This window comes from Haliotis cracherodii, unplaced genomic scaffold (genome assembly GCF_022045235.1).
Source record: "Haliotis cracherodii isolate W230 unplaced genomic scaffold, xgHalCrac1.p SCAF_14, whole genome shotgun sequence".
NCBI lineage: Eukaryota > Metazoa > Mollusca > Gastropoda > Lepetellida > Haliotidae > Haliotis > Haliotis cracherodii.
In genome coordinates, this window is record NW_027266269.1 from 1,117,604 (window position 1) to 1,145,405 (window position 27,802).

General features: G+C 40.1%; 2 protein-coding genes across 2 annotated transcripts in view; both read right to left on the reverse strand.

The window, feature by feature from the left end:
- Positions 1 to 1,346: 1,346 nt before the first annotated feature.
- LOC139461296 (multiple epidermal growth factor-like domains protein 10) lies at positions 1,347 to 4,099 on the reverse strand. Its single transcript, XM_071242923.1, has 6 exons — positions 4,051 to 4,099; positions 3,132 to 3,839; positions 2,655 to 3,035; positions 2,227 to 2,338; positions 2,010 to 2,082; positions 1,347 to 1,961 (listed from the first exon to the last, which is right to left on the reverse strand). The coding sequence occupies exons 1-6, from the start codon at positions 4,097 to 4,099 to the stop codon at positions 1,347 to 1,349; spliced, it is 1,938 nt and encodes a 645-aa protein (XP_071099024.1).
- Positions 4,100 to 19,121: 15,022 nt separating this feature from the next.
- The window catches only part of LOC139460903 (serine/threonine-protein phosphatase 6 regulatory ankyrin repeat subunit A-like), a 39,897-nt gene continuing 31,216 nt past the window's right edge, over positions 19,122 to 27,802 (reverse strand). Inside the window, exon 7 of the mRNA XM_071242377.1 lies at positions 19,122 to 23,426. Coding sequence (XP_071098478.1) covers positions 19,123 to 23,426 — 4,304 coding nt within the window. The 3' untranslated portion in view covers position 19,122. The remainder of the gene's footprint in view (positions 23,427 to 27,802) is intronic.

A 27,802-nucleotide genomic window follows, 5' to 3' on the forward strand; every position in this document is an offset into this window, starting at 1 on the left:
GACGTTCCCAAAAGTGTTGGGTGGGTTTGAGTAGGCAGCGCTTCCTTTGAGAAGTCCCTTCGATGTCTGGGCTGCGTGTAGAGGGAGCGAGAGCCCTGAGCTTATGATGAACCTCACAGCCTGACTTCCATAATCTCTGAAACCCTCTTTGATGCATTTTGTATTTGAATTTGTAAATAATAAAACTACTGATAAAAAATGTGTGCATTGATATATGCTAGCCTCCATACAAAAGGTGTAAGCTCAAAACACTAAGGTCATTACACAAATCAAAGGGTCAGGGTGAAACTCGTTTTTCACTCTCAGCTTCCTTGGGAGTATTCAACGCAAGGTTAAGGATCTGAATCCTACCTGTATAGTTTAGGCACATATCTGATACCATTTTAGGAACAGAAACCTTGAGGTGTTATGTTAATATTTGAGAATAAAAGAGAAATATATCAAGTCTTTGTCCTAACATTTCAAGACCTCGCAATATCTTCTAGTGTCTAGGAACCTATGAACTAAATCGACTGTGTACTTGGTTACGTTCGAAAGCCAAAGTTAATTGGAGAAACATTGTCATAAGTTGTATTACCTACACGAGCAAACATATCAGTGTTCATAAAAAACATACGTGCCCTAGGGTCATATCACGTCACGAGGCGACATTGTATTGTATCCATCCGAACTGCATTGTTGACGTCATTTGAATCTTCTTCTGATGTGAGTCACACAAAAAAAAACGACGTCAGAAGCTGAAGGTTGTTGCCGTCATTCGACAAATTGTAGACATCTTCTTCGATAACAAATAGGACGCTCGGGAAATATTGGAATTTAGACACCCGTGTCGTAAACATGAACACTCATATGATATCCTCTATATACATTATATGTTATACATTTTGTCAAAAAAATATCTTAATTTTTCCTCATTAAATGATTATACTATTATACACAGGAAACATAGTTAGTTATACTAATTCTAAGTTATAAAACTTTTTTTATCCTCATACAATTATTCTGTTTTTGCAGCTAAAAAAATTGAATATAAACATTACCTGATACAAAGAACTGTTACATAAACATTAAGATAATGTCATTCGTTGTTGGTGATGTCGCACATCTTTTTTTGTGTCGTTGTAACAGCAATAGAATCGCATAGTCGATGGTTACATATAACCGGAATATGATCTTTGAAATACAAATGAGAAGACGTTTTTACGCGCGTGTTTTGGGATGACAAGTATCCAGAATGAAAAATAGTCATTGAAAGTAGTACCTACCATATCTGTCATCTGTCGAAAAACCTAACCAATATATGATAAAGTATATCACAGACTTACAGTGATATATATGAAATGCGATTAGTCAACAACTGGTGATATATAGCTTACGACTGTTTTGGGGTCATCTTCAAACACATCACGCAGGAGGTGGGTGTAGGACTGTGTGTCACTGGCGGAACTCTGGGATGTATCAGGATCGCTGCCTGGAAGATCCCGTGACATGTCAGTGTAGGACTGGTTATCTCCGGCAGAAGTCTGTGTTGCACCACCGTCTGCAACATCCTGTGACATGTCAGTGTAGGACTGGTTATCTCCGGCAGAAGTCTGTGTTGCACCACCGTCTGCAACATCCTGAGACATTGGAATGTAGGACTTGTTCTCACTGGCAGAACTCAGGGTTGCACTACCGTCTGCAACATCTTGTGACATATCAGTGTAAGAATGGTTGTGGCCAGCAGAAATCTGGGTTGCACCACTGTCTGCAACATCCTGAGACATTGGAATGTAGGACTGGTTATCTCCGGCAGAACTCAGGGATGTATCAGTGTTCCTGTCTGCTACTACACCTGCTGTAGGAAAGCATTCCGCCAAAACAGGCATGGCAAGTCTGTGTCCGCGTTCCTCTTGGTTCGTTGACGGAACACAGGGCATGTTTGTATCTTCATCTCTGATCAGCCAATATCTGTCTATGGCCTGGCATTCTATATCTTCATCTCTGATCTTCCAATATCTGTGTGTGGCCTGGTATTCTACAGAATATATATCATCCTGAACTCCTTCATCGTTGTGTTGAACAATTGATGAGTGTTGTGCTCTGCAGTAGGAGAGATGAAAGATGCATGTCAACACAAGTTTCGAGTATAATGAATACATCATAATACTATTCAGCCCCAGCATAAAACGTACTCTCAAAATCCACTAAAAGAAATACGCATATATCCGTCTCCGATATACGTACCTTTTAGTTCTCCAACGTTTGATTGCAGACAGACATGCAAGAATCACAATCACAATGACCACTGCTGTAAGGCCAGTTGCCAGTCCTATTGACGTGTTCATCTCACTTTCATCTGGAAAGTGAAAACCTTCTAAGTGTAACTGATTCCAACTTTTCTCCTAAATACGTTCAAATCAGCGCAGGTAAAGTTGATGCATTAACGTGGAATTGGTGCATATGTTGGTACGAATGTCATAAGTACAAAGCAACTTTGATTATTGTGACAAGGAAACAACAACTCAACTTATACGCCTGGCTTAAGCGTAAAAAATACATAATTACTCAATCATAACCTAAACATACACTTACATACATATTAATCAATAGTTTCCTTTCGGAGAAAACGCAAAGGACAACTATTTGATTTCCTTACATCAAGATTAACTCACCTTGACATGACTGGCAATCGTCCACAGTGCAACTGTTCCTGCAGATGGATGTGCATTTATGTCCGGTTGTGTTGCAGCCTTTGAAACACATTCCTGTCATCTGGTCACACTTTCCACCAAGACAGAATTCACACGTGTTTTTACACGATTTTCCATAGTATCCAGTGGTACATCCATAAACACAAGTTCCATAGCTTGTATGACATGTGTGGTTAATACAGTTGTCAGGGCATGGTATACAGTTTCTTCCAAAATGATGAGATGCACACCCATCTGCACAGTCGCCTGTATCGTTACATCTCCCATTCCTACAGTTAGTATTACACCGTGAGGCGCAGTGTGGCCCAAACCAGCCATCTACACACCCATCTACACAGTCACCTGCATCATTGCATCCCCTATTCCTACAGTTAATATTACACTGTAAGGAGCAGTATGGCCCAAACCAACCATGTACACACCCATCTGTACATTCACCTGTATCGTCGCATCGCCCATTCCGACAGTTAATATTACACTTCAAGGAGCACTGTGGCCCAAACCAGCCATCTACACATCCGTGCAGACAGTCACCGCCGTACTGATTGCATTCTACTGTGTCATTAATTACAGGTCGTGTGTCTGCAGTGCTATTGTCTAACATCATTGGGCTCAATCCACAGTTTGTACTGCATTCCTTCTCACAGGCAGCACCATAAAAGCCAGGTATACAGCCACGCAGACATCCGAATTGACACGTGTCCCTACAGTGTTCACATAAATACTCGCAGTTCGGTCCAAAATATTGTGGGAAACACTCCTCACACATCCCTGTATAGCCATTGCATGTCTTACATCTACTTGAACATTGTTTGCAGTCAGATCCATAGTAGGAACTACTGCATCCTGACACACAGGTTGAACTAAGCTGGCAGTACCCTCCACCACAACCACCAACACAAGCTGCACAGTTACCTCCTGGACTGTCACATGGTATGTTGCACCTACCGCCCTGATACCCTGGGACACAACCGTCTGTGCACACTTCTGTGCCACCGCTCACAGATTTACATTTCTTATTTTTACAGTTCCTGCTGCAAAGAGACTTACACTTCAGGTCGAAATAACCACTCTCACACTCGGTCACACAACTGCCAGTGTCGCTATCACAGTCTCGGCAGTGTTGGTCTTCACTGCAAATGGCAGCTGGAAAATATACAAAGAATACATCATGAAATTAAGACAGGTATCAAGGATCTGAATCTCTACCAAGTCAACCCTAGAAGGTCAACATATATAGAGCTGACCTGGATATGTTCATTGTTTTTTAAAATGATTATAACACATTAATAACATGGCTCGAACAAGTCTTAAAAGGTTAAGATTTGAAACATTTAACTTCTATCAGAATGTTTACCTGTAGATATGATCAGGTAAGCAATGCGCACTATCACCAGCAAAGACATTTTTGTACCTGTAATAAAGAAGATATCATGAAATATAAGAAGAGAGACATCTGTTACACACATTAATGTTAAGATGCTAGTTAAAGAAGTAGTTCACCTACGTAATTTTCAACTCACTTGTTCGATCAACGCAGCCGAAGTGAGCGATGAGTTCATCAGCCGGCTGTATGAATCTAACGAAGTTTCTTTGTGATGATCTAACTTATAAAATGTTGTATTTCCTCATTACACGGAAAAATAAAATTAAAACAAAATGAAGAGCAAACAAAATCACATACACACTGTGTTTGAATGTCAGTAAAAGGAAATAAAAACAAAATATCCTTGGTAACATGAATGTGAGTAATTAGGTCATCATCACATAAAAAGCGCAAATCAACACGGCAATAGATAGAGCTTTTTCATAGACGCTTGTTATAATGCTGAAATTGTTCCTGTTAATGTTTCTACTGGGTGACTAATACCGTTTTTTATAATAAACGCAACTGACCACACATCGTCATCCTGATGTTGTCAAATGCTTGATGACGTCATACGAGAATCTCAACGACTTTCTTAAAATCTCAAAAGCGTTTTCGAGTTGAATTTAGTTGACATATATAGTAATACATCAGGTCATCACCACATTACAAATACAAATCAACCAACAAAGTTATTCACTTGAAATGTGTCCTGTTAGAGCGATTTCACTTTTTATAAAAGTGAAAATGTTTATGTTAATGTTTCTACTGGGTGACTAATGACGTTTTTGTCCGCCATCTGCATTAATGGAACTTACCACATATTGTCGCTTTGATGTCGTAAACCGCCTGATGACCTTATACGAATCTCCTTTACTTCCCCTGTACAGCCTTTTCCAACTGAATTCAGATGACTGGTGGTTGTCAGCCGACTTTTGACATACAAACTCATTTCCCTCTCTCTCTGTTCCGCTGATAAGTGTGTCACTTTGCTAACAACGTTTCAGCTGCCGTGTCAAAGGATTGTGACTTCCAATATATATGCCATTTCTATGTGTGCATTTTGATTCAGGTTCGGAAAACCTGCTTCATCATTCCCCCGGGATTCCACGGAAGTCAAGCATGTTCCATGAGACAAGTCGTCCTGTTCACCTCGGTACTGTTGGGAGAATATCTTTAGTCTGCTTACATTTTACTCGCTTTGATCTTAATTGAAAGGAAACAGCTGGTAATCAGTGAAATATTTAGTTTATCCATTCAGATCAGTTAGGGGGCGGTCGGGTATCTTAGTAAGCGTTCCCTCGTCACGCCAAAGACCCCGGTTCGAATCCCGACATGGGTACAATGTGTGAAGCCCATTTATGGTGTCCCCCGCCGTAATATTGCTAGAATATTGCTAAAAGCGGCGTAAAACCATACTCACTCGCTAACTCAGATAAGTTATATATTTTGATATGGATTACTTTCAACATGAGATCCAAGTAACAGTAGGGATATGGCCCAATTGCATCCGACATCATTCTTGTCAAATTTGGAAAGTCCTGCGCGTGTCTACCATGCAATTGTTTAAAAGCTTCACTGGGGCCTTGAATGTTGTATATAGGACATTATTTACAGTGGCTTTTACATCGGGAAAGACTGTGCGGACGTTGATACACTTAAAGTTCACACGGCAACTGTGGAGGAAGTATTCTGCTCCAAAGTACAACTGTGTCAGTGATTAAACATGGTTGTGTTATTGTAGAAAACACAATATAGAGGGTGGATACAGGGCGAAATGGCTGAGTTATGATGTACATTCATACAAATGCGATGTAGTCATACAGGCAGCACATATATAATGTGTGTTATATGCTAAATTCATAATTTAAACTACAATGAAAACGCACCCAGCACACATTGGATTGCAACTGATAGCGAGTATAGCGTATATATGTTACAGTCAATGTCAATTGTCAGGCAATATGCATTTTAACTGATAATTGCAGTCAATATGTACATTGCCTCATAATTGACATTGACTGTATAGTCAAGTTAATCTGTTTATTTGACCTCCAACAAGTTCCAGAAGAAATACCTTGTTTGATAAACATGCTTAGTATTTTTTTGCCTCAATGGTATATCAAAGTCTGGAAAATTCAATTTGTAACAAATGTTATGTTTGGGATAACACTTTCTAAGGCAAGATTCTAGTACTTTTCTGGGTAAATCCCCATCTGGGAGTGAGGCGCCTAATCGCCAGCACACAAAGTTAGAGACCTAACTCTCTCAGCCACTGGTCATGGGAGCCGTGACATTTACGCTCGTCAGTGTGGGACACAAAGTACGTGACCTGCACTACCAGTTGTCGAACTTACTTTTTTGTGGAAGCCTCGGGGGCAGAGTGGGTTCGATCACTGACTTTGTGTGCATCATAAATAAAGGATAAAATCAGGAAAATGTTGGACAATTCGGTCGCCACAGACAATAAGTTGTACCAGATCCCATGTAAGGCCATGTACATAGTGTGTATGCCTTTTGTTAAATAAATACATCATGCCTGACAAGCAAATACTTCTTTGTTTCTGTTCAATTACTTCCTAGAATAACCCGTTCGTCTGAAATTTGATAACGAATGAATAAAAGTAGAAAGTAACAACTTATTAATAACTTAAGGACTAAAATTTAAAAAAATATAATTACCGCTAACCAAAATTACGTCAGCTAGGGCAAATTTATGTTCATGATTTGTCCTATTAAGGAGATAACCGTACAGCGTGTCCTATTCAGAGGTTGTTTTCCTGTAGATTTCGTCGCAATACTTTGAATATGAAACCGAGTGCGCAACCACCATGACAAAATGAATCGCGAATTCGTTATTGTTAGCTAATATTTTGAGCTTTATATTCAATGTTTGCAGTGGGATGTCTTTCCGTACAAGGGAAACACCACTACTAGCCATTAAACAAAATATGCTGCTGGTTCATCTGAAAACGTTTCGTTTTAAATTGTAATATTTACTGCCTTCATTTCAAGTATGTGCGACGATGTGAATTTGACCGTCGCTGCATTGAATTAATGTTTAGTTCCACATCGCACGTCACTCTTATGACGTCACATCTCTCCTTGCGACAGAGCTGTACAAAAACGCCAGAGTGTACAAACTGCCTGGCTCCTGAACCCTGTAATGCCACCTCTTGGTCGACTCTGTGGTATCAAAAAGAGTGGTTATTGTGATTTCGTACTTCCGAATGATCAATCAGAATCAGGTAATGACGATATTAAGGATACCATATTATCAACACATGTCACGAACATATTATGGTTCATTTCGAAAGTACGTCCTACATTTCTATTGATTTATACATTCATTTCATGTATAACGCACTGACACACTGACTACCAGCTAATGCTTCCGTCTGAAACGATACAGATTGACACAAATACATGCAAGTCGTGCAAGTTTGAATCTAAGTTTCAAGTTACGAATGCCGTGTGTGACTGTCTGTTTTTATTTGTGATATATGCAGAAGCAATTATCTCTGTATCACGTGACAGTCAGGGGATTGTGGACATTTCAGTGGAGGTTGAAACAGGAAAAAGACAACACGCGCCTTGGTGTCAGCGAGAGCTGCCCAAATACACAGGTACAAGGTCAAACAGTATCCTCCATCGATGTGAAACTACGGACCGGACTTCCTGCTCATGGCCTAGTTACTTGAGGCAATGCCACCCCTTTTACCAGGCGCACCTTCAAAGTAGTTTAGTATACACAACTGTTCACAGCAGAAATAAACATGCACAAGATCAACAGGACATGGTTTCAACAATAAAACAATTGTAGCTTGTATTGTTCGTGAAGTTGGTTTTGCTTTTATTATATAAACACAGTTGATACATTACAACGGTTCGTCATGTGTTTAGGATTACAATGGTGATATAAATGAAATAACATTTGCCACTTCACAAAGGAAGGCGGGTTTAACTGCATTCCCCTGATTTATGTCCACTCATCTGTGCACTATTACATCATGCGAGAACTACCATCCTATGTCACATGACCAGAATGCAGTGATATGGACGTTGTTGTCTGAACTCAACCATTGAAATACATGTTATGGACGGTTACAGTTACTGTTCTACGAGGTGTGCTTCAACATGGACAGTTAGATATATCCTTTATACTGATTATGTATTTAGTTATCTATTGCTATACTTTCTGTCTCAAGTTGTACACAATGTTGGATAGCTCTTAAACTCGTACCAGGCACCTTTTGATCCATACTCAATGCTTGTGTGCCAAAGGTGGTTTGCGTGGAATGGCCATTGTTATGTTTTTTTTATTTCCTCAGTGTCTACGACGTGGGGCTACATGACCTACTGATCAACTATGTGAGAAAAGCTGTATTCCCGGAGAATAAACGATATATAAGTGAATGAGTGAGCGAGTTTGGTTTTACGCCGCTTTTAACAATATTCCAGGCATATCACGGCGGAAGACACTAGCAATTGTACCCATGTTGAGACGAGAGTACGCTTTAGCCACAAGGCTACCTGATCATCCCATCCTATATATGATCTACACTACGTTAATGCATACTATGCTTTTGTACGTAGGTGAGGTGAGGTGAGGTGAGGTGAGGTGAGGTGAGGTGAGGTAAGGTGAGATGAGGTGGCGTCGAACGTCGTATTCGTGAATAATGCACTTATATAGCGACACTTATGTGTGCCTGTGTCTTTGTTACACACCAGTTGGATAAAACCCGTTGGAGATAAGTGGTATCAAACATATGTGTAATATAGAATTCGAAAGCCTTGATTTGCTACTCCATTGTGATGACCTGACGGACTACTTTCCTAATTCATCCATAGGTTTATCATGCTTCGGTCGAATTCAGATACGCCAGTGTCGAAACTGTATGGTGTTAGCATGTTTCATAAATGTCCTCTGATCTTATACATTTATCAGGGTATGGATGTCCTCATATCTGTGATACCTACAGAAGCCCATGTATTACTGTGTCATCCTGTAGTCATGAGACTATCCACATGCCAGTGTCGAGCGAGACAGGATCTAACAGCACCTGCCTTGGTTTCAGTTCAACCTACCCAACTAACACACGTGCATAGTTAAGCTGATAAATGTGAAACTGCAGAACCGACTTCCTGCTTTTTAGTCTGTTAGACAAGCACAGGTACAGGTACCCCGCCCGTACTTAGCCTTTAATACAACACTATGCAGATTAATGCAATCAGACTAATGCTCCGATTAAGTATACAGCATTATCAAGTCTTTGACAGATGGTAACAAACATTATCAGGCAGAGCACTCTTTTATACGCGACATTTAAATCGTTGCTTTTGTCAGCGTATTGTGTTGATGCATTCGGTTATTAGTTACCTCTCAACATTCATTTAGTTCATGCGACGAGGAATCCATCTGAATACAAACACCTCCGGCATAGATTGCCCCGTTTAGTAAAGCAACTCTTTAAATAGAATAGTTCACATTTATTCATTGAATTTCACAAACGTTGCTGTTTATCGTCTTTCGTTTTTCGTAAATTTCTGTCTCGTCTTCTGTCATGAGGCGCCGCAGGGATAGAACCAATGACATTGCACTCTTTGAGTTTACGCCCGACCACTACACCACGGAGGTGGCTGAAGATTACAGCTGGCGGCACGAATCAGAATGTGCAGCAGGGACACACACACGTCTATTACATGCAGATTGTCTCCCATTTCCATATTGTTTAATAGCTTTTAACACGCCACTGTTTATGATTGTATGACGCTTCAGTACCTTCCTCAGACAGTCATGCTGGTTTGAAAGAGCTTGTACATTGAGTTAATCACCCCCTTTGTAGAACCCTTTCTCTATCATTCTCCTCACTCCCCACTGATATCCAAGCCGTTTTTAGGAAACCATCACGCATGTCTATTCATGTCTGGGAGAGGAGCTAACTCGAAGAGGAAGAGAAAGAAGGCTCGTGGGAAAGGGATGTACAGCGAACATGCAACTGTCACACGGAAGCCCAATCTTACGAGTGGTTCAGTGAACAGAGAACATTGGATTAACCCACGTTCAAACAACGTGACCTGGATACGTTATATATATATGGGACACTCCAAATCGCTCTTCCTCCCCACACTGGTAACGATTATATGTGGTTATCAACGGGAACTGTAGGCGAATACGTCATCGGAGAAGTTGTTAAATGATGTTTGCTTCATAAAGGACATGCAACAACAACACGGGATTAACCACACAATGATAGTGCCAGGGCGCTGTAGCTCACCTCACCTATGTAGTAAAAACAGTTACTGTCACCAGTGCTACTCAAGTATTCTGTATACTGGGGGAAACATATAAAAAAGTAACTAACTTTCTAAAGCTGCACAAATTGGTAGTATCAAACAAATGTGTGGCATCGAATTATCGAAAGTTGATTTGCTACTCCATCGTGATGACCTGACTGCCTACTTTCCTAATTTATTCATACGTGTCTCGTGCTTCAGTTGAATTCAGATACGCCAGTGTCGAAACTGTGCTTTGGTAATGTGGTCCTGGGCACAGCGCACAGACCACAAATCAGGTGAAGTAATGCAACGTCGGTCTCGGAGAGTAGTTGGATGGGTGACCATGTTAATCAGCTTGACTCCTGAGAGTTCGGTCCTGCCCCACGCTGAAGCACATGTACCACAGGTAAGTGTTCGAAATGTGCTTCTGTTCACCCAGCAGTGAGTGGGTACCCGGTAGGATGAGATGGTAATGTGGCTGTTAACCTTCTAGCGCTTCACAGGCAGCTTGGGCTGTATACTCCCCAGGGAGCTGAGAATGAAAATCGAATGCTCACTGAACTATTGACCGGGGTAATAATAGTGTAGTGCTATGAGCTTCCACTAAGTATCCCTTGTTATAATTCATTCACCGAACGTTTTCGCCAACCGTCTGTAACACATATTTTTGTCAACCTGCCTTTACATTAAGTGATGTCTGGGAGAGCAATTGACTCGAGGAGGCAGAGGACGAACTCCCGCTGTGGGATAAACATGTACAGTAAGCATGAACGGGCGATACCAACGTTGAACCCTGGTCCTGCTGTATGAGGGATCAGGTCAACACAGGTCATTGGACAAGGTCCACACGTAGAAACACGTTCAAACATCTGATCGCATGGCCAGGATATGTTAGATACACAGGGTCATCCCAGGTTTCATGCTCACACTAAATCACTAAAGAGAGAGAGAGAGAGAGAGAGAGAGAGAGAGAGAAAGAGAGAGAGAGAGAGAGACAGACAGACAGACAGAGACAGACAGACATACACACACAGAGACAGACATACAGACAGATACAGAGACAGCCACTGGTAACAATTGCCATCAGCATTGCTATTTACATATTTTATATACTACAGAAAAAGTTCTTAGCAAAAATGAAACCATAATGTCCATAATGTTTCTAAATATTGTTGCCGTGTGCGCCATGGATATATCATAACGCAGAGATGGTCAAACATGACATTAAAACAAATTACTTACCTTTTGCTTAACCTGGGAACTAAACGTAATACGTTATTTTTAATATATACGAATTACAAGGAATTACAAGGAACAATACGGTATTCTCTTAAGTATGCGAATACGTTTAACAAGAAGATCAAAATTGTTCAAAGGGTAATGCGACTCTGGTCATCTGACACCTCTCTGATCTTGACTGGGAATAAACGAATTCAAGTGAATGAGGAAGCAGTGTCCTGATGAGAGAAACCAGACATGCAGTTCACACTGAAACCTTGCTTGACGAGTGAGTGAGTGAGATTTTACGCCCCTTTTAGCAATACACCAGCAATATCACGGGACACCAGAAATGGGCTTCACACACTGTACCCATGTCGGGAATCGAGCCCGTGTCTTCGGTGTGACATGCAAACGCTTTAAGCACTAGGCTACCCAAGTGACGAGTGAATTGCATACACGTAGATCAAACTATAATGACATGAAACGCAAGAGGAAATGTATTCAAGTTTCCAATTATTTATTGCTAGTTGTAAAGTATACACAAACTGTTGTCACCAAGACATAAAAAAAGATAATAACATTCTGGTCCTTGATCTGGCATATTGTAACGATTCCATAACATACAGCATATGGCAAAACTAAATTGAAATATGGACTTTACAAATCCCTTCGTGCTCGTGGTTTTCGGCCGCGTCATACCAAAAGACGTAGAAAGATGATACTTGTTGTTACCATCTCTGGCGCTCGGCATTAAGGGGCTAAAGCAAGGAATAGTCAGTATACTGTGTCTGAGTGGGGTATTAATGTTAAACTGCGGCATGGTATCTCAGTGGGCTAGCACTAAAAATCGGCAAAAGTCCGGACTAGTACGCAGCCACTCACGAACGTGCATGCACGTCGCTATATAAATGCAAAAATCGTGGACGCGCTGTTAAACCCATTTTCACATCATCTCAATAAACGTATTATGCTACTTTTGATATGAACGATTTACAAGGAGCAAAACGGTATTCTCTTAAGTATGTGATACATTTAAGATCAAACTTGTTCAAAGAGCAATGCGACTCTGGTCATGTAACACCTCTGTGATCTTGACCGGGAATAAACGAATTCAAGTGAATGAGGTAGCAGTGTCCTGATAGATTCGAACTCAAACCTTGCGTGACGAGTGAGTGAGTGAGTTTGGTTTTACGCCGCTTTTAACAATATTCCAGCAATATCACGGCCTGAAATGGTCTTCACACATTGTACCCATGTCGAGAATCGAACCCGTGTCTTCGGCGTGACGAGCAAACGCTTTAAACACTCGGCTACCCAACCGCCCCGAGTGACGATTGAACTATGATGACATGAAACGCAAGAGGAAATGTATTCAAGTGTTCAATTATTTATTGCTGATTGTAAAGCATACACAAACTGTTGTAACTAAGACATAAAAAAAGATGATAACAATCTGGTCCTTGCTCTGGCATATTGTAATGATTCCATAACATACAGCATATGACAAAGATTAAATGTAATATGGACTTTACAAATCCCTTCGTATCAAACACCATGTACTGTGAAATATATGACATATAGTAAAGTGTTTAGCGTTGGTTCTGTTACCTAAGGCTACACCTTAAATACAAATACAAACTGATTCATATTTTCAAATGACAGTATCCAACACATTTTGAACAGGGAACTAAAGATATATGCTTGTGAGTCTTAAAAACAGTAGGAATTAGAAATTCAAACACGCAATTCACATCAAAAGACTTGTTATAACCTTTATTTTCTGGAAAAACTCATTCAAACTATAAAGAAATCAAATCTAAGGTTCAGAATGAATACACGATTATACATGATGTTAGAAATAGAAAGATTTTATACTCATGTCACAAAGTCATCCAATAAAAGTAGTTTACACTGCACAGCTAACTATTCAATTAAAAGTGTCATTAGTTGTAAGTTGGTAAGCATGGGTAGAACACACAGTGAAAGGGTAAATACAAATGTACAGTGGTAACAATTAAAAGCATTGCTCCATATACAGCATATGACAAAGTAAGTATACACTATAGTATGAATTAGGTAGAGTTAGTGAGTGAGTTGGGCTTAACGCCACGTTTAACAATATTCCCGTTATATCACGGCGTGTCAGCTTAATGTGGGAGGAAAGCCCGAAGTAGTGCAGGTCTTATACGTGAAACCCACGGGCACGTGTACGGTGCTGACAAACCTAGAAACATAAGGCATTTCTCTGGGATACATCAAGTGGGTGCTGACAATCCTAGAAACATAAGGCATTTCTCTGGGATACATCAAGTGGGTGCTGACAATCCTAGAAACATAAGGCATTTCTCTGGGATACATCAAGTGGGTGCTGACAAACCTAGAAACATAAGGCATTTATCTGGGATACATCAAGTGGGTGCTGACAATCCTAGAAACATAAGGCATTTCTCTGGGATACATCAAGTGGGTGCTGACAAAACTAGAAACATAAGGCATTTATTCGGGATACATCAAGTTGGTAGAATGATTGACAATTAATTGTAAAACATCATGTATCACAAAGGAACTAAATAAAGGTTATTTACTCCGAAAAGGTTACTGTACAATAACAAGTATAATTTAGTATGTTGTGGGAAGAGATAGAAGAAAGTATTATGAAATAGTTAACACAATTTCCAAATAACATCTGGTGATAGTTAAATGACATTGCAGTATATACAGTATGTGGCAAAATCACATAAAATAAAATAAGGACGCTGTACTTATTACTATTGTTGTTTATCGGGAAGAACGGGTTTAAGACTAGTTGCATGTTCTGGTTCAGTTAACAACATTTCTTGTCATATGTCACATACAAAGGGGACGAGGTTGAGTAGCTATGTTTCATCATCAAATCTAAATTGAAAAGTCGGTAAACATGTTGATTCTCCATTCTGTTTTAAACACAAGTTACACCAACAATACAACAAACAAAAACAGTTCACAGTTTAAATGAGATAAAGTATTCCACATTTTCCGAACAGGGATATAAAATGCACATGATAGGAAGTCTTGAAAGCTGTAGAACTAAGCCATTAAAACATGCTTTTCACAACAACAAAATAGATCCGATAAAAGACCTGTGATGAGTTTTCTGTGAAAATCAGTAACAATATGAATACTGGATTCAAGGACAGAATATATACAGAGGAAAGTGCTTTGATATACATGTATTTGTTTCATGGATACATCAAATGTGTCAAAAAAAGGAACTACATTAGGTTATTTACACTGCATAGCTTATCATTCAATTAACCGTATCATTAAGAGTGTTTGGGGCAATACAATAAAATATATAGTGAAATAATGAATACAATTTTCAGATAGCATCTGGTAGCAGTTCAATAACATTGCAATATATACAGTATGTGGCAAAATCACATGAAATAAAAACATCCTAAGAGAAGAACATGATTTAATTACAAAAAATACCTAGAATACCGTAACACGATACGGTAAAGATAATGTGTTTGTAACATCCGGCTCCTTGCTCGAGGTTGAATGCTTATATATGGAACAGAGTAGCTTTCTACTATATTTATTGTTGATTCTGTTAACGACATTGGAGTTAATAAGTAATACCACTTCTTGTGATGCGTCCGACAAACTTAAAACAATGAACAAATGGGACGAGGTTGAGTAGTTATTTGTCTATGACCAAATCTAAATGTGGAAAGTAGGAAATATTTTGAATCTTCATTCAGTTTTAAATAAGAGCACCACCATCAAGGAGGGAAAAAGATGATGAAGCAAAATATAAATAAAATAGAACGTAATACAACCTGCAATTCTTAAACTGTCAATAAATCGCAAGAAATCCGTCCTTGTTATGCACAGAAACAGGGTCAGTTACCATGTAAGGCAATCTGACCTCCAGGAGAAGCATTTTGATTCATGACAACATTGACATGATATTGTCATTGGCAAAACATGTATACAAATCAAATATTACGCACAAAGTCAATACATGATTACACATGATGTTAGGCACAGAACGTTTCTTTACATGGCTTGGTATTATTATTTGATTCTAGCACATAAGCTATCTTTTTCGGAATAACGGAATCTGATACACCTGCTTCTGGTATACATCATATGACTGTGTGGAGTGCTGGGCGATTAACTCAAAGTCATAAAGACGCCAAATAAAGATTATTTACATTGCATCCCTTTACAGGTACCATGTGGTGTGTTTTTGGAATTATTGGTAGAACATATAGTGAAATGATAAATACAATTGTCCAGTGGTAACAATTCAGTAACATTGTGAATACAGCATATGACAAAATCATCTATAGTCATGAATGCTGGGTATTCACCATCAAGAATGAGTAAACTGTCTGGTGGTGGCCCTGGTACCTTGAACAGTGACTCCTCCACGGAAGCTGTATTTCACACATTGTGATACAGCTGCTTCTTTTATACATGTGCCACGTGTATGCTTTTGTGATGTTATGTGTCATTGCAATACAGCTGTTTCTGTTATACATGTGCCAGGTGTAATGCTTCTCAGATATTATGTGTCATTGCAATACAGCTGCTCCTGTTATGCATGTGCCACGTGTAATGCTTTCGTGATGTTATGTGTCATTGCAATACAGCTGCTTCTGTTATACATTTGCCAGGTGTAATGCTTCTCTGATATTATGTGTCATTGCAATACAGCTGCTCCTGTTATGCATGTGCCACGTGTAATGCTTTCGTGATGTTATGTGTCATTGCAATACAGCTGCTTCTGTTATACATTTGCCAGGTGTAATGCTTTTGTGATATTATGTGTCATTGCAATACAGATTAGGCTTCACAGTATATACAATATTTAGACTTATACATTTTTTTTCCAAGTACAAAAAAAACACAACAACGTTGTTGACTGCATGTCCTGCTTGACTGTGTTGATTTTTCCATCACAAGGGATAAATATTTCAAATCATCATCGCTTAAGGATCTTTTTACCAATATTAGTCCTCATTTAATTATTGCATTTTTAAAAGAAATTGAACTGATAAATAAATTTTGATGTACATAATTGTTTCTTAATTGGATAGTGTCTAATTGTGAACTGAGATTGTCATTGGTTGTGCCCTTGACGGGGGTTAAAGTACTGTAAAATTATTGTCCCCCTGAGAGGGCATAGTAAGTCCATATCATTTGAAGTCTGTTATTCCTATCATAGTTTTAATCGTAGCATATATGTTCTTTTAAATTCAGCTAAATTCCCTAATCGTCGCCAACACCTGAAGGGATGATGTAAATCCAGCTGGGGTCCATGCAGGTAGCAAAAGTACTGTAAGTTCCCATGGTCCCCAGTATGGTGATCTACCTTCAGTTGTTGGAGATCATAGCCTGTTTTTATAATGTATTGTTATGTATTGTACTATCAATTGTATGATTCCATACTAGTTTTAAATATTTCTCTGTGATAACTCTAGTATTTTACTGCCCATCGTTGGCAGGTTTTTATACGTTTTCAAAGTATTTCTGATATTTAACCTTTGATAGTCACGATATGGCTGAAATATTGCCGATGTGACTTAAAACTTAACTCACTCACTCGAACACTAACACAGACAACTTGAGAGTGTTCAAACTATGTTCAATATGTACAATACACTGCCACTAGCGTAATTCAATTCTACTACTACTTCAAAACTATAGAGGGCATGACAATAACACAACTAGTACATCCAGAAGCATTAAACATTCGATTGTCACAAGAGTGGTCCTTGTTAGAATGTACGATGGTATCCAGTGTTCAGTGTTCGTCCTGCAATTGTTCTAGCGCATGCGCCGTACACTTTTTACCCGACAACAGCATGAGACACTTGTTTCTGCGATGCATCAGTTGTCATTTGTCTTGGCAACTAAATGTAGGACGACCTTCCATGTTAATATCTGTCTCAAACAGTTATGTTCACAGCAGAACTTGCTATTCATTTATGAATATAATTTCATTGCAGCTACTTTATGCTGATATTGTCTTTGAAATATATTCCACAAAGTATACAAAGCATTTATTATTATGGCAAAACGAATATACTAACGGAGAAGAAGTGACTGGGCTTCATACAGATCAATAAATATTTATTTATTCTGAAATTAAATAATACATATTCATGAATACTTTTAGAGGGTGATTCATAGTTTACGCATGCACACACTTGGAATGTTTTCGTGTTTTTGGGGCCGGGGAGTGATACACAAGTTAGTTTCATTTTCAGTGAGTGAATGAGTGAGTATGGTTTAACGCCACATATAGCAATATTCCAGCAATATAACGGCGGGGGACATCAGAAATGGGCTTCACTATTGTTGCTTTCAAATGTGAACAGCACACAATGCTATTGGTGCTACTGACACACTTTTGTTATCCGTAAATGAAGGTCGTTCACGTGGGACCTCACGTCAGCAAGGCAACCGTATTCGGTTGGTGCATCTACGTAATCGATACCAAACTGCCAGATTAACAGCTCAAACCGTTCCCAACCGGTTGAGCGAGCACAACCTCCGCTCCTGCCGTCCCAGCGATGCGCCCAATGTTGCTTCCGAACGTCCGAAAGGACAGTATACTGTTCACAAGTGAGTCCAGGTTTCATATGGACGTCTCTTATGGTCGTACACGGGTCTACATGCGTTGAGGTGAACGTGATAGCGACGTTTGCTTTGCTCAATGTCGTTAGTTTAGGTGTGCAAGGGTAATGGGATGTCGACGCATCACAACTCATGGAGAACGCAACTCATCAGTGTTACTGCCAATTGGAACCGTGTACGCGACCGGGAGGACATCATTATGTTCTGCCCTTTGTGCAAATACAGGACGTAACGCCACGTTGACGCAGGAACGTGCCGGTCTACACATTGCACGTGTTGTATCATACTTTTTGAGACGGTATACCATTGACACTGTCATGGCCGTCTGTTTCTGCAGACCACTGCAACAGTGGGCCCAGCTTAGTTGGGCCAATCTTTGGTTGACATTTAGGACAGCATTCCCAAGGTTGGTTTAAATCATCGGGTGTCTTTAACGCGCCGCCGCTGCCTCCTCTGTATCAACGCAAATGATATTTATGTGGATTCTGTTGAGAGCGTGTCGCTCTGTCTCGTGTTACCAGGTATGGGTTTTGTCTATGAATTTGTCGTGATAAAACATTGATCAGACGGATGACTTAATAGTGTGCTGTTATTTTCAATAGCATAACATCTACACCACTTTATATGAAGCACAGTTTCTTTTCCCAATTTGTAGACATACATGAAGGTGACAACTCTTACTTACAGATAGGTATTGTCTATGAATGACTGTTAGGGGTAAACATAACTTAGTGAAACTGTAGATTCACTCAGGACAACGTTCATAACATAATAGATCTGATATTGTCTTTAATATATTTTAGAAAAGGGGACCAAACCAAATGTTATGACAAGAGTGAATAAATCAATCAAAATAGCATTCAAACCCATTATATTAATGAAATAAGTATTATCTAGGAATGGGTCAAGCTATTAAGCTTCATCACGTGTATTTCAATACTTCTCCAATAAGTACTGGACAATGGCGTCGTTGTTGCCCCGACGAGCCAGGGTGGTGATACCTTCTCCTGTGTTTGAGACCAGAGACAGATCTGCCTTGTGAGACACCAGTAGCTGGAAGACATCCTCATGTCCACACACAGCCGCCATCATCACCTGTGTCCAGCCATACCGACCTCGGACATTGATGTCATAGGATGGGAGCAGATACTCCACACATTGTTTGTTGCCTCCTCGACATGCCAGATGTAGTAAACTGTCTCCAAATCGGTCTGTCTGAACAAGGTCAGGACTTTGTTGAGAATATGTCTTTAAGTAGAACATTTGTGATTTCACAAGTGACTTCATCAGTTTATTCCATGGTGTGATGCTCTTGTCTGAATGTTCCTCTCGTCCTAACTCCTTGATGATTCCCCTGCATCCTCCCTGGAGGGCCAGAGTATACACATCATCTCCTGCCCTGTCCGTCAGTGTTACATCTGCTCCTAGGCCTTTAAGATATTTAAAAACAGCAAAGTTTCCCTCCACAGCTGCCATTGCCAACGGTGTCCAACCTATGTTATCTCTCAGGTTAATATCAGAATATGACATGACATGCTTCACCATCTTCAAGTTTCCTGCCTCACAAGCCAAATGGAGGAGACCATCTCCATCATTGTCCACCATGTTGACGTCAGCACCATGTTCCACCAAGAAGTCAACTACATCAGTGTGACCTCCACACACAGCTCGCATCAGTGGCGTGTGACCATTCCCTCCTCGTGTGTTGATGTCAAAGTCACCAATAACATGTCTGACAATGTCAATGTTTCCACCTCTACTGGCTGCATGGAGTAAAGTATCATTGTCATCGCCAGTGAGTGATGGGTTAGCTCCCTTAGACAGGAGGAGATCAAGTGTATCCTTTTTGCCACTGAAAGCTCCTTTCATTACTGGTGTCCAACCTTCGTACCCCCGACAGTCGATGTCACACATTGGTAGTAGATGTTCTACAATGAGAATATTTCCACTTTCACATGCCAGATGAAGTACAGTGTCCTTGTAGTCATCAGTCAGTTTAAGATCAGCTCCTTTTGACACCAGCAGGTCGAAAGTATCCTTCTTTGCGCACACAGCTGCCCCCATCACTGCTGTCCAGCTATGTTGTCCCCGACTATTAATGTCAAACAATGGCAGTAGATATTCTACAATGGACCTATTTCCACCTTTACTTGACAGGTGAAGTACATTGTTGTTGTAGTCATCAGTCAGTGTGAGATCAGCTCCTTTTGACACAAGCAGGTCGAAAGTATCCTTCTTTGCGGAGAGAGCTGCCCTCATCACTGCTGTCCAGCCATGTTGTCCCCGACTATTAATGTCAAACAATGGCAGTAGATGTTCTACAATGGACCTGTTTCCCCCTTGACATGCCAGGTGAAGTACATTGTCATTGTAGTCATCAGTCAGTGTGAGATCAGCTCCTTTTGACACAAGCAGGTCGAAAACATCCTTTGCGCGCACAGCTGCCTTCATCACTGCTGTCGAGCCATGTTGTCCCTGACTATTGATGTCAAACAATGGCAGTAGCTGTTCTACAATGGACCTATTTCCACCTTGACATGCCAGGTGAAGTACAGTGTCATTGTGGTCATCAGTCAGTGTGAGATCAGCTCCTTTTGAAAAAAGCAGGTTGAAAACATCATTCTTTGCACATAGTGCGGCCCCCATTACTCCGGTCCAGCCATGTCGTCCCCGACTATTAATGTCAAACAATGGCAGAAGTTGTTCTACAATTGATCTATTACCACCTTGACATGCCAGGTGAAGTACAGTGTTATTGTTGTCATCAGCCAGTGTGAGATCAGCTCCCTTTGACACAAGCAGGTTGAAAACATCCTTCTTTGCACATAGTGCGGCCCCCATCACTCCTGTCCAGCCATGTCGTCCCCGACTATTAATGTCAAACAATGGCATTAGTTGTTCTACAACTGACATATTACCACCTTGACATGCCAGGTGAAGTACAGTGTTATTGTTGTCATCAGCCAGTGTGAGATCAGCTCCTTTTGACACAAGCAGGTTGAAAACATCCTTCTTTGCACATAGTGCGGCCCCCATTACTCCTGTCAAGCCATGTCGTCCCCGACTATTAATGTCAAACAATGGCAGAAGTTGTTCTACAATTGATCTATTACCACCTTGACATGCCATGTGAAGTACAGTGTTATTGTTGTCATCAGTCAGTGTGAGATCAGCTCCCTTTGACACAAGCAGGTCGAGAGTATCCTTCTCTTCATAGAGAGCTGCCTCCATCACTGCTGTCCAGCCATCTCGTCCCCGACTATTAATGTCAAACAATGGCATTAGCTGTTCTACAACTGATATATTACCACCTTGACATGCCAGGTGAAGTATAGTGTCAGCGTAGTCATCAGTCAGTGTGAGGTCAGCTCCCTTTGAAAAAAGCAGGTTGAAAACATCCTTCTTTGCACATAGTGCGGCCCCCATTACTCCTGTCAAGCCATGTCGTCCCCGACTATTAATGTCAAACAATGGCATTAGTTGTTCTACAACTGATATATTACCACCTTGACATGCCAGGTGAAGTACAGTGTTATTGTTGTCATCAGCCAGTGTGAGATCAGCTCCTTTTGACACAAGCAGGTTGAAAACATCATTCTTTGCACATAGTGCGGCCCCCATCACTGCTGTCCAGCCATGTCGTCCCCGACCATTAATGTCAAACAATGGGATTAGCTGTTCTACAACTGATATATTACCACCTTGACATGCCAGGTGAAGTACAGTGTCATTGTTGTCATCAGTCAGTGTAAGATCAGCTCCTTTTGACACAAGCAGGTTAAGTAAATCCTCCAGTCCAAGCAGCGCGGATATGCCTGTTGGCGTCAAACCATCTGCTCCTTTTCTGTTGATGTCACAAAAAGGAACAAGTTTACATACAAGGTACACATTTCCTGAGTAGCAGGCATAATGAAACATGTTGTTGCCATGTTCATCTGTCATTGATGTATCAGTCATGAATTGTTTAAGTTCATCAATTACCTTATCCACTATATCCTGTCGTTCAAAAATAGGATGCATGATAGACATCCGGTAGTTCCCTTGCTTTATAGCCCCAGCCAGTCTTGAAGCAATGATGTCATTGTAGACATCTGAAACATAGATGACATGCCTGTCTTCATCAATCTCACATGCAGGTACTGTTTGGGCCTGAACACGTTGGTATAGGAATCTTATACTGCAGTTATTCAATACCAAAGCAGGATTGATTTTGTAAAGGACAAAGGCACAGGCGTCATAGATTGATGGGTGGGAAAATCTGGTAATGTCTCCTTTGGTAAAATATGTGCCGAAAAAATCCCTCACACAAGTGATAACCTTTGAACGGTTAAGATTAGTAACAACATTTGAAACTATGGAGAGATGATCCTCCAGGACTGGATTACTTGACTTGATCTCCAACTGGCGCATGTTCAGTTGACCGTCACAAAGCAACATCAGGATCAGGGCAGCTGACTCGTTGTTCATTTTTAAGAGCAAAACGTTCAGTTCTTTCCTGAGATATGGTAAAGGCGTCCAAGGCGTTGTTTTATATCGTTTATGAGATTTAAGAAAAATGATAAAAAGCTTGCATGTGAGCGGGAAGCCAAACATGTTATCCTTAATGCCATAGATTTCCTCTAAATCACAATCATTTATTTCATATTTCATATTATCCTTATGTTTTAGAAACATTTGCCTCTTTTCGCCCTCTTCATACCCTGTCTGTGTAAGGTCAATGACTGAAGCTCCTTTGAAAAACATATAATAATCTTGATCTTTCAGGTGAGGAATTCCCTGCTTAAGGTTGTATGATTTTGTAGTGAATATGATGAATGTGTATCCCATATTTTTCTCTGGATTAGTTAAAGTAGATTTTGCACGCTTTGCACTTGTTTGATACGTTTCAGAAACAGTAGACGTCGTATGCTCCAGGCAAGAGTTGAGACAGCCTAAAATCCGTCTGAGGTGAGGTGAATCCGTTGACATTCCAACCGTTCCAAATATGTCATCAAATATGAAACACTGATCTTTGTCTTGACTTACAACACTCAATTTAAATTCTGAAATGTCGTCTACAAAATATAGTTCATACCCTTTCTTCTGGTATTCTGACCCCAACATCAGCGCCATTGACGTCTTTCCTTCCCCTGATGCACCAGATATTGTCACATGTCTAAACCTTTCTAAACGTTCCTTCACTTTGTGGTAGAGAGCAGTCTCTACAAACACCTGTTCTGTCTCCCTCTGTAGGATGTCTGTAAGGCAATATTCAGAAAATAAAATAGATGGACAAAGTAATCATATATTTTTACACACCAACTGTGCAACTCTACAAAGTCTTCTCTACACCTGAATAATCTACTCCTGATCGACATTTCTGTTGTTTTTTTACAAAACACCAGAGGTGCATAGAAACACCTTGTGTACACCTAAAAACTGTGTTATTGACATGTTTTACTTGAATAAGCCAAGTCCGTGAGTTTATTGCCGTTGTCTATAGCAGGACTCGCGAACAATTTCGTTGAAATAAAGATAGTGTCTTGACTCTGACCTTGCATTGTCCTGGTGTGTGTTTGTCATTGAATTATCAAGGTTCAGAGTAACAGTAAAAAACAGAATATTATGTCAAAGATCCTCGAAACAGACTAACTTTCTTCACCGAGTCTGCTTACAACCTTGAACTAGGTGGTTTAAGTAGCGCTCTTGGGCCTAGTGGACAGTTGTTAGTAATGTCGTCCTCATGTCAGGCAAAGCAATAATTTGTCGATAGTCATTCGTGCTCCTTAATTGAACAGTAATAACAACCGATTTAAAGATAGATAAACATTTTGCTGGTTCGTATGAAATCACACAGCAAACGTGACGTCACAAAATCGTTTAGCGGGCTTCCCTCACGGCTTACCTTCACTGAACTGAGTTTGAAGCTGACTTTTCACTGAATGCAGATGTTTCTAACTTGGTGATGTTTGTGTATATAACTGCTATAGTGAACATGATTTTAGAATCGGCATCTCATCATTTCTTATAAACAATCTAGGAGAAAGCTCCGCACTTTATTTCTAGGGAGCACCTTGAAGAAACATTATATGGTCGTATCATCAGCTAAGAATTTTGTTGTTATAAGCCATCCATTGGCCATCCATAAGCCATCTATGAGCCATCCATAAACCATCCATAGGCCATCCATAAGTCATCAATAAGCCATATGTTGGGCATTGAAACAGTTTTTGTATGTTTTTGTATGTTTTACCAAGTTTGAATTTACCAGGTTTGGGTTTGCCAGACTTTTCACCAAGTTTCAGTTTCTCGGTTTTGGTTTGTGCTGTTTAGGATTTGGGCCAGTATTTTGGAAACCACGTTTTGTTTGGAAGTTGATAGCTGCGGTTATCGACAAACTTTGACTTTTGTGGGGATTTGAGACACCAAAATTTTGTTAGTATGAACGGAGAATACTTTGTTTGTAGCCAATACATATTATTCTACTGTTTACATGTTGTAAAAAGGTAAATTTTGTATATTTTATCGGCGAAAGATCTGCATCTTGTAAAGGCTTAAAATCCGGAAAATCCCACAATAATATCTATTCTATGTAAACAATGTTGTCTGTATTATGGTGTTACAATATGGTATTTTATGCTATTTTCACATTTATGTATTAATTCTTTTGTAGATTAATTTAATTTGGTTGGAATTTTAAACTTTTTAGGCTTTGTTTATTTTATTACAGCTTGTACCAGTCAATGTACCAGTTTCAGTCATTCAGTCAAAGTCAACTTTGTAAACCTGTGAACATTATGACAGTCGGTCTGTCAGTCAAGTATGTACAGTCAAGACAGTCGGTCAACCACAATGTGTTGTCAAGGTTGAATTGTTCAACCAAATTGTTTGAATGATGATTTGGAGTAATGTGAAAATTGTGACATTTGTCCTTCTCTCTGTGGTCAGTTGGAATTGTGACATGGTTCGAAAAATGTGTTTAACAGCTGCGGTTGTTGAACAAATGGCTGCGTACAGAAATATTGCCTTAAATTTCATTCCCTACAACACCATCCATAAGCAATCTATGAGCCACCAATAAGCCATCCATAAGTCATCTATGAGACATCCATAAGCAATCAATAAGCCATCCATAAGTCATCTATGAGACATCCATAAGCAATCAATAAGCAATCTGTGAGCCATCCATAAACCATCCATAAGCCACCCATAACCCAGCTATGAAGCATCCATAGGCCATTTAGGAACCACCCATTAGCCATCCATAAGCCACCCATAAGCCACCCATAAGCCACCCATAAGCCACCCATAAATCATCCATCAGCCATCCATAAGCCATTCATGAGCCACCCATAAGCCATCCATAAGCCACTCATGAACCAACAATAAGTCATCCATAAGCCATTTATAAGCCACCCATAAACCATCCATAAGCCATCTATGAGCCACCCATGAACCACCAATAAGCCATCCAAAAGCCATCCATAAGCCATCTATGAACCATACATAAGCCATCAATAAGCAATCCATAAGCAATCTATGAGCCACCCATAAGCCATCCATATGTCATATATGAGCCATCCATAAGTCATCTATGAGCCATCCATAAGCCATCAATAAGCCATCCATAAGCAATATATGAGCCACCCATAAGCAATATATGAGCCACCAATAAGCCATCCATAAGTCATCTATGAACCATCCATAAGCAACATATAAGCCACCCATAAGCCATCCATAAGTCATCTATGACCCATCCATAAGCCATCCATAAACCATCTTTGAAGCATCCATAAGAAATCTATGAGCCACCCATAAGTCATCCATAAGCCACCCATATGTCATCCATAAGCCGTCTATGAGCTATCGATAAGCCACCCATAAGCCATCTACTAGCAATACATAAGCCATCCATAAGCCATTCATGAGCCATCCATATGCCATCCACAAACCATCAATAAGCCATCCATAAGCCATCTATGAGCCATCAGCCATCCATAAGCCATCCATAAGCCACCTATGAGCCATCCATAAGCCATCCATAAGTCATCCAGGAGCCATTTATGAGCCATTTATGAGCCATTTATGAGCCATATTTTTTCCACGTTGCATTTATATAGTATGCACATTTTAAGTGAGTTATAAATACATTACTACACTCGTTCCGGTGAGATACCGATTGTATTACAACAAGTGTTATTCAAAGCATATCTAATGAGCAAAAGCGACGTTTTGAAATACGCCAGCTGCTTTCGCTCGTTAGATTCAATTTGAAATGCACAAGTGGTAGTAAGCACGACATCTATCGGGGACTCGTTTACTGGCCCATGCATCTACATATATCGTTCATATATCATACACGTGTTGTGTATATTGGGAATGTCTCTATAGATGTGCTGCTGTACACAGGTTTAGGTATCTATATATATTCATACATCGTTCATATTGAGGTGAGATTCACCAGTGTACAGCTGCACATGTATAGAGACATTCACAATATACACAACATTGTTCCACATGTTTCAGTTTTATCAAACCGCCTCCGTGGCCCAGTGGTAGTGCGTCTGCCCGGAGACCGGAAGGATTAGGGTTCGATAAACGTCCGCGTCCAAAAGACATTAACAGAGGTTAACCTGCCTGGCGTATGGTATTAAGTTGCAAAAACAAGGACTGGTCGGCTCGGAGTCAGAACATTGTGTCTATTGGGAATTTATGTTAAACTGTGGGATCTCAGGACCTTACTCTGCATGGTTTAGTCAAGAAATTGGTGATAGTAATTCTTTTGAGTATTGTTAAACAAAGATTACATGACTGTCTCTGCCAAACTCGGCATCTATCACTGGACACTTCGTACATGCCAATACTACTCGCAAAACAAATTTGCATTAAATATTGAGAAATGCTTGTCATCATCTGAAGCCTCTTGTATTACAAAATAATTATCTCCAGATTCCGATGGAACACCTTCAGACTCATAACGGAATGTGGAATACATTCGAAGACCCCTACTTGAGGAACGTCTGTGCCTGTACAGCCATGATGGGAATGTGAACCTTATAGAGGAAGAATAACATGTGTTATTAGTGTTACCCACCCACAGCTGTGACGTGAATATCTCTATTGTCCACTGGTTGCATAACAAACTCTTCAATATATTGGCCTATTTCTATCCAAAGTTCCCCAAATCTGTAGCTCTGACTTTTCAAGTACAAACTATTAAGATGTTCCTAGATAATGATGCACGCATTAAATGTATCATGTATACTTTTATGTTATGGGCTGGAGGCCTTGAATAATGATTGAACTCTGTCTGTCTGTCTAATTTAAAATCAAGTTTATTCAAGAGCATTATTGCCATCGAACAGTCCTCAATGGCCCAAAACATTCCCAAGAGAACCTTGTCTAATGAACCGTTTCACTTTACTAAGGGTGGAGGAAGAGAAACTCACCGATATCATAATGTTTAAAATGACTTAACTTACCCTAAACACATGGCATGGGCATTCCCGGTTTTGTAACACATTCTGGTTTGAATATGTACATGTCCATTGTGATACAGTTTTAGAACAGGAAAGTATGTGCCTGCCGCAAGCACGATGCCAACTTTCTCTGGTCTCCCGGTTTAATGACATGC

What these genes read in the sequence shown, in the direction of transcription:
- LOC139461296 (XM_071242923.1), bottom strand. Translation starts at nt 4,099, where the DNA reads ATGTCTTTGCTGGTGATAGTGCGCATTGCTTACCTGATCATATCTACA. An exon ending in AAACGTTGGAGAACTAAAAG is followed by an intron (nt 2,083 to 2,226) that starts GTACGTATATCG and finishes CTCCTACTGCAG; the next exon opens with AGCACAACACTCATCAATTG. An exon ending in TATATTCTGTAGAATACCAG is followed by an intron (nt 1,962 to 2,009) that starts GCCACACACAGA and finishes ATAGAATGCCAG; the next exon opens with GCCATAGACAGATATTGGCT.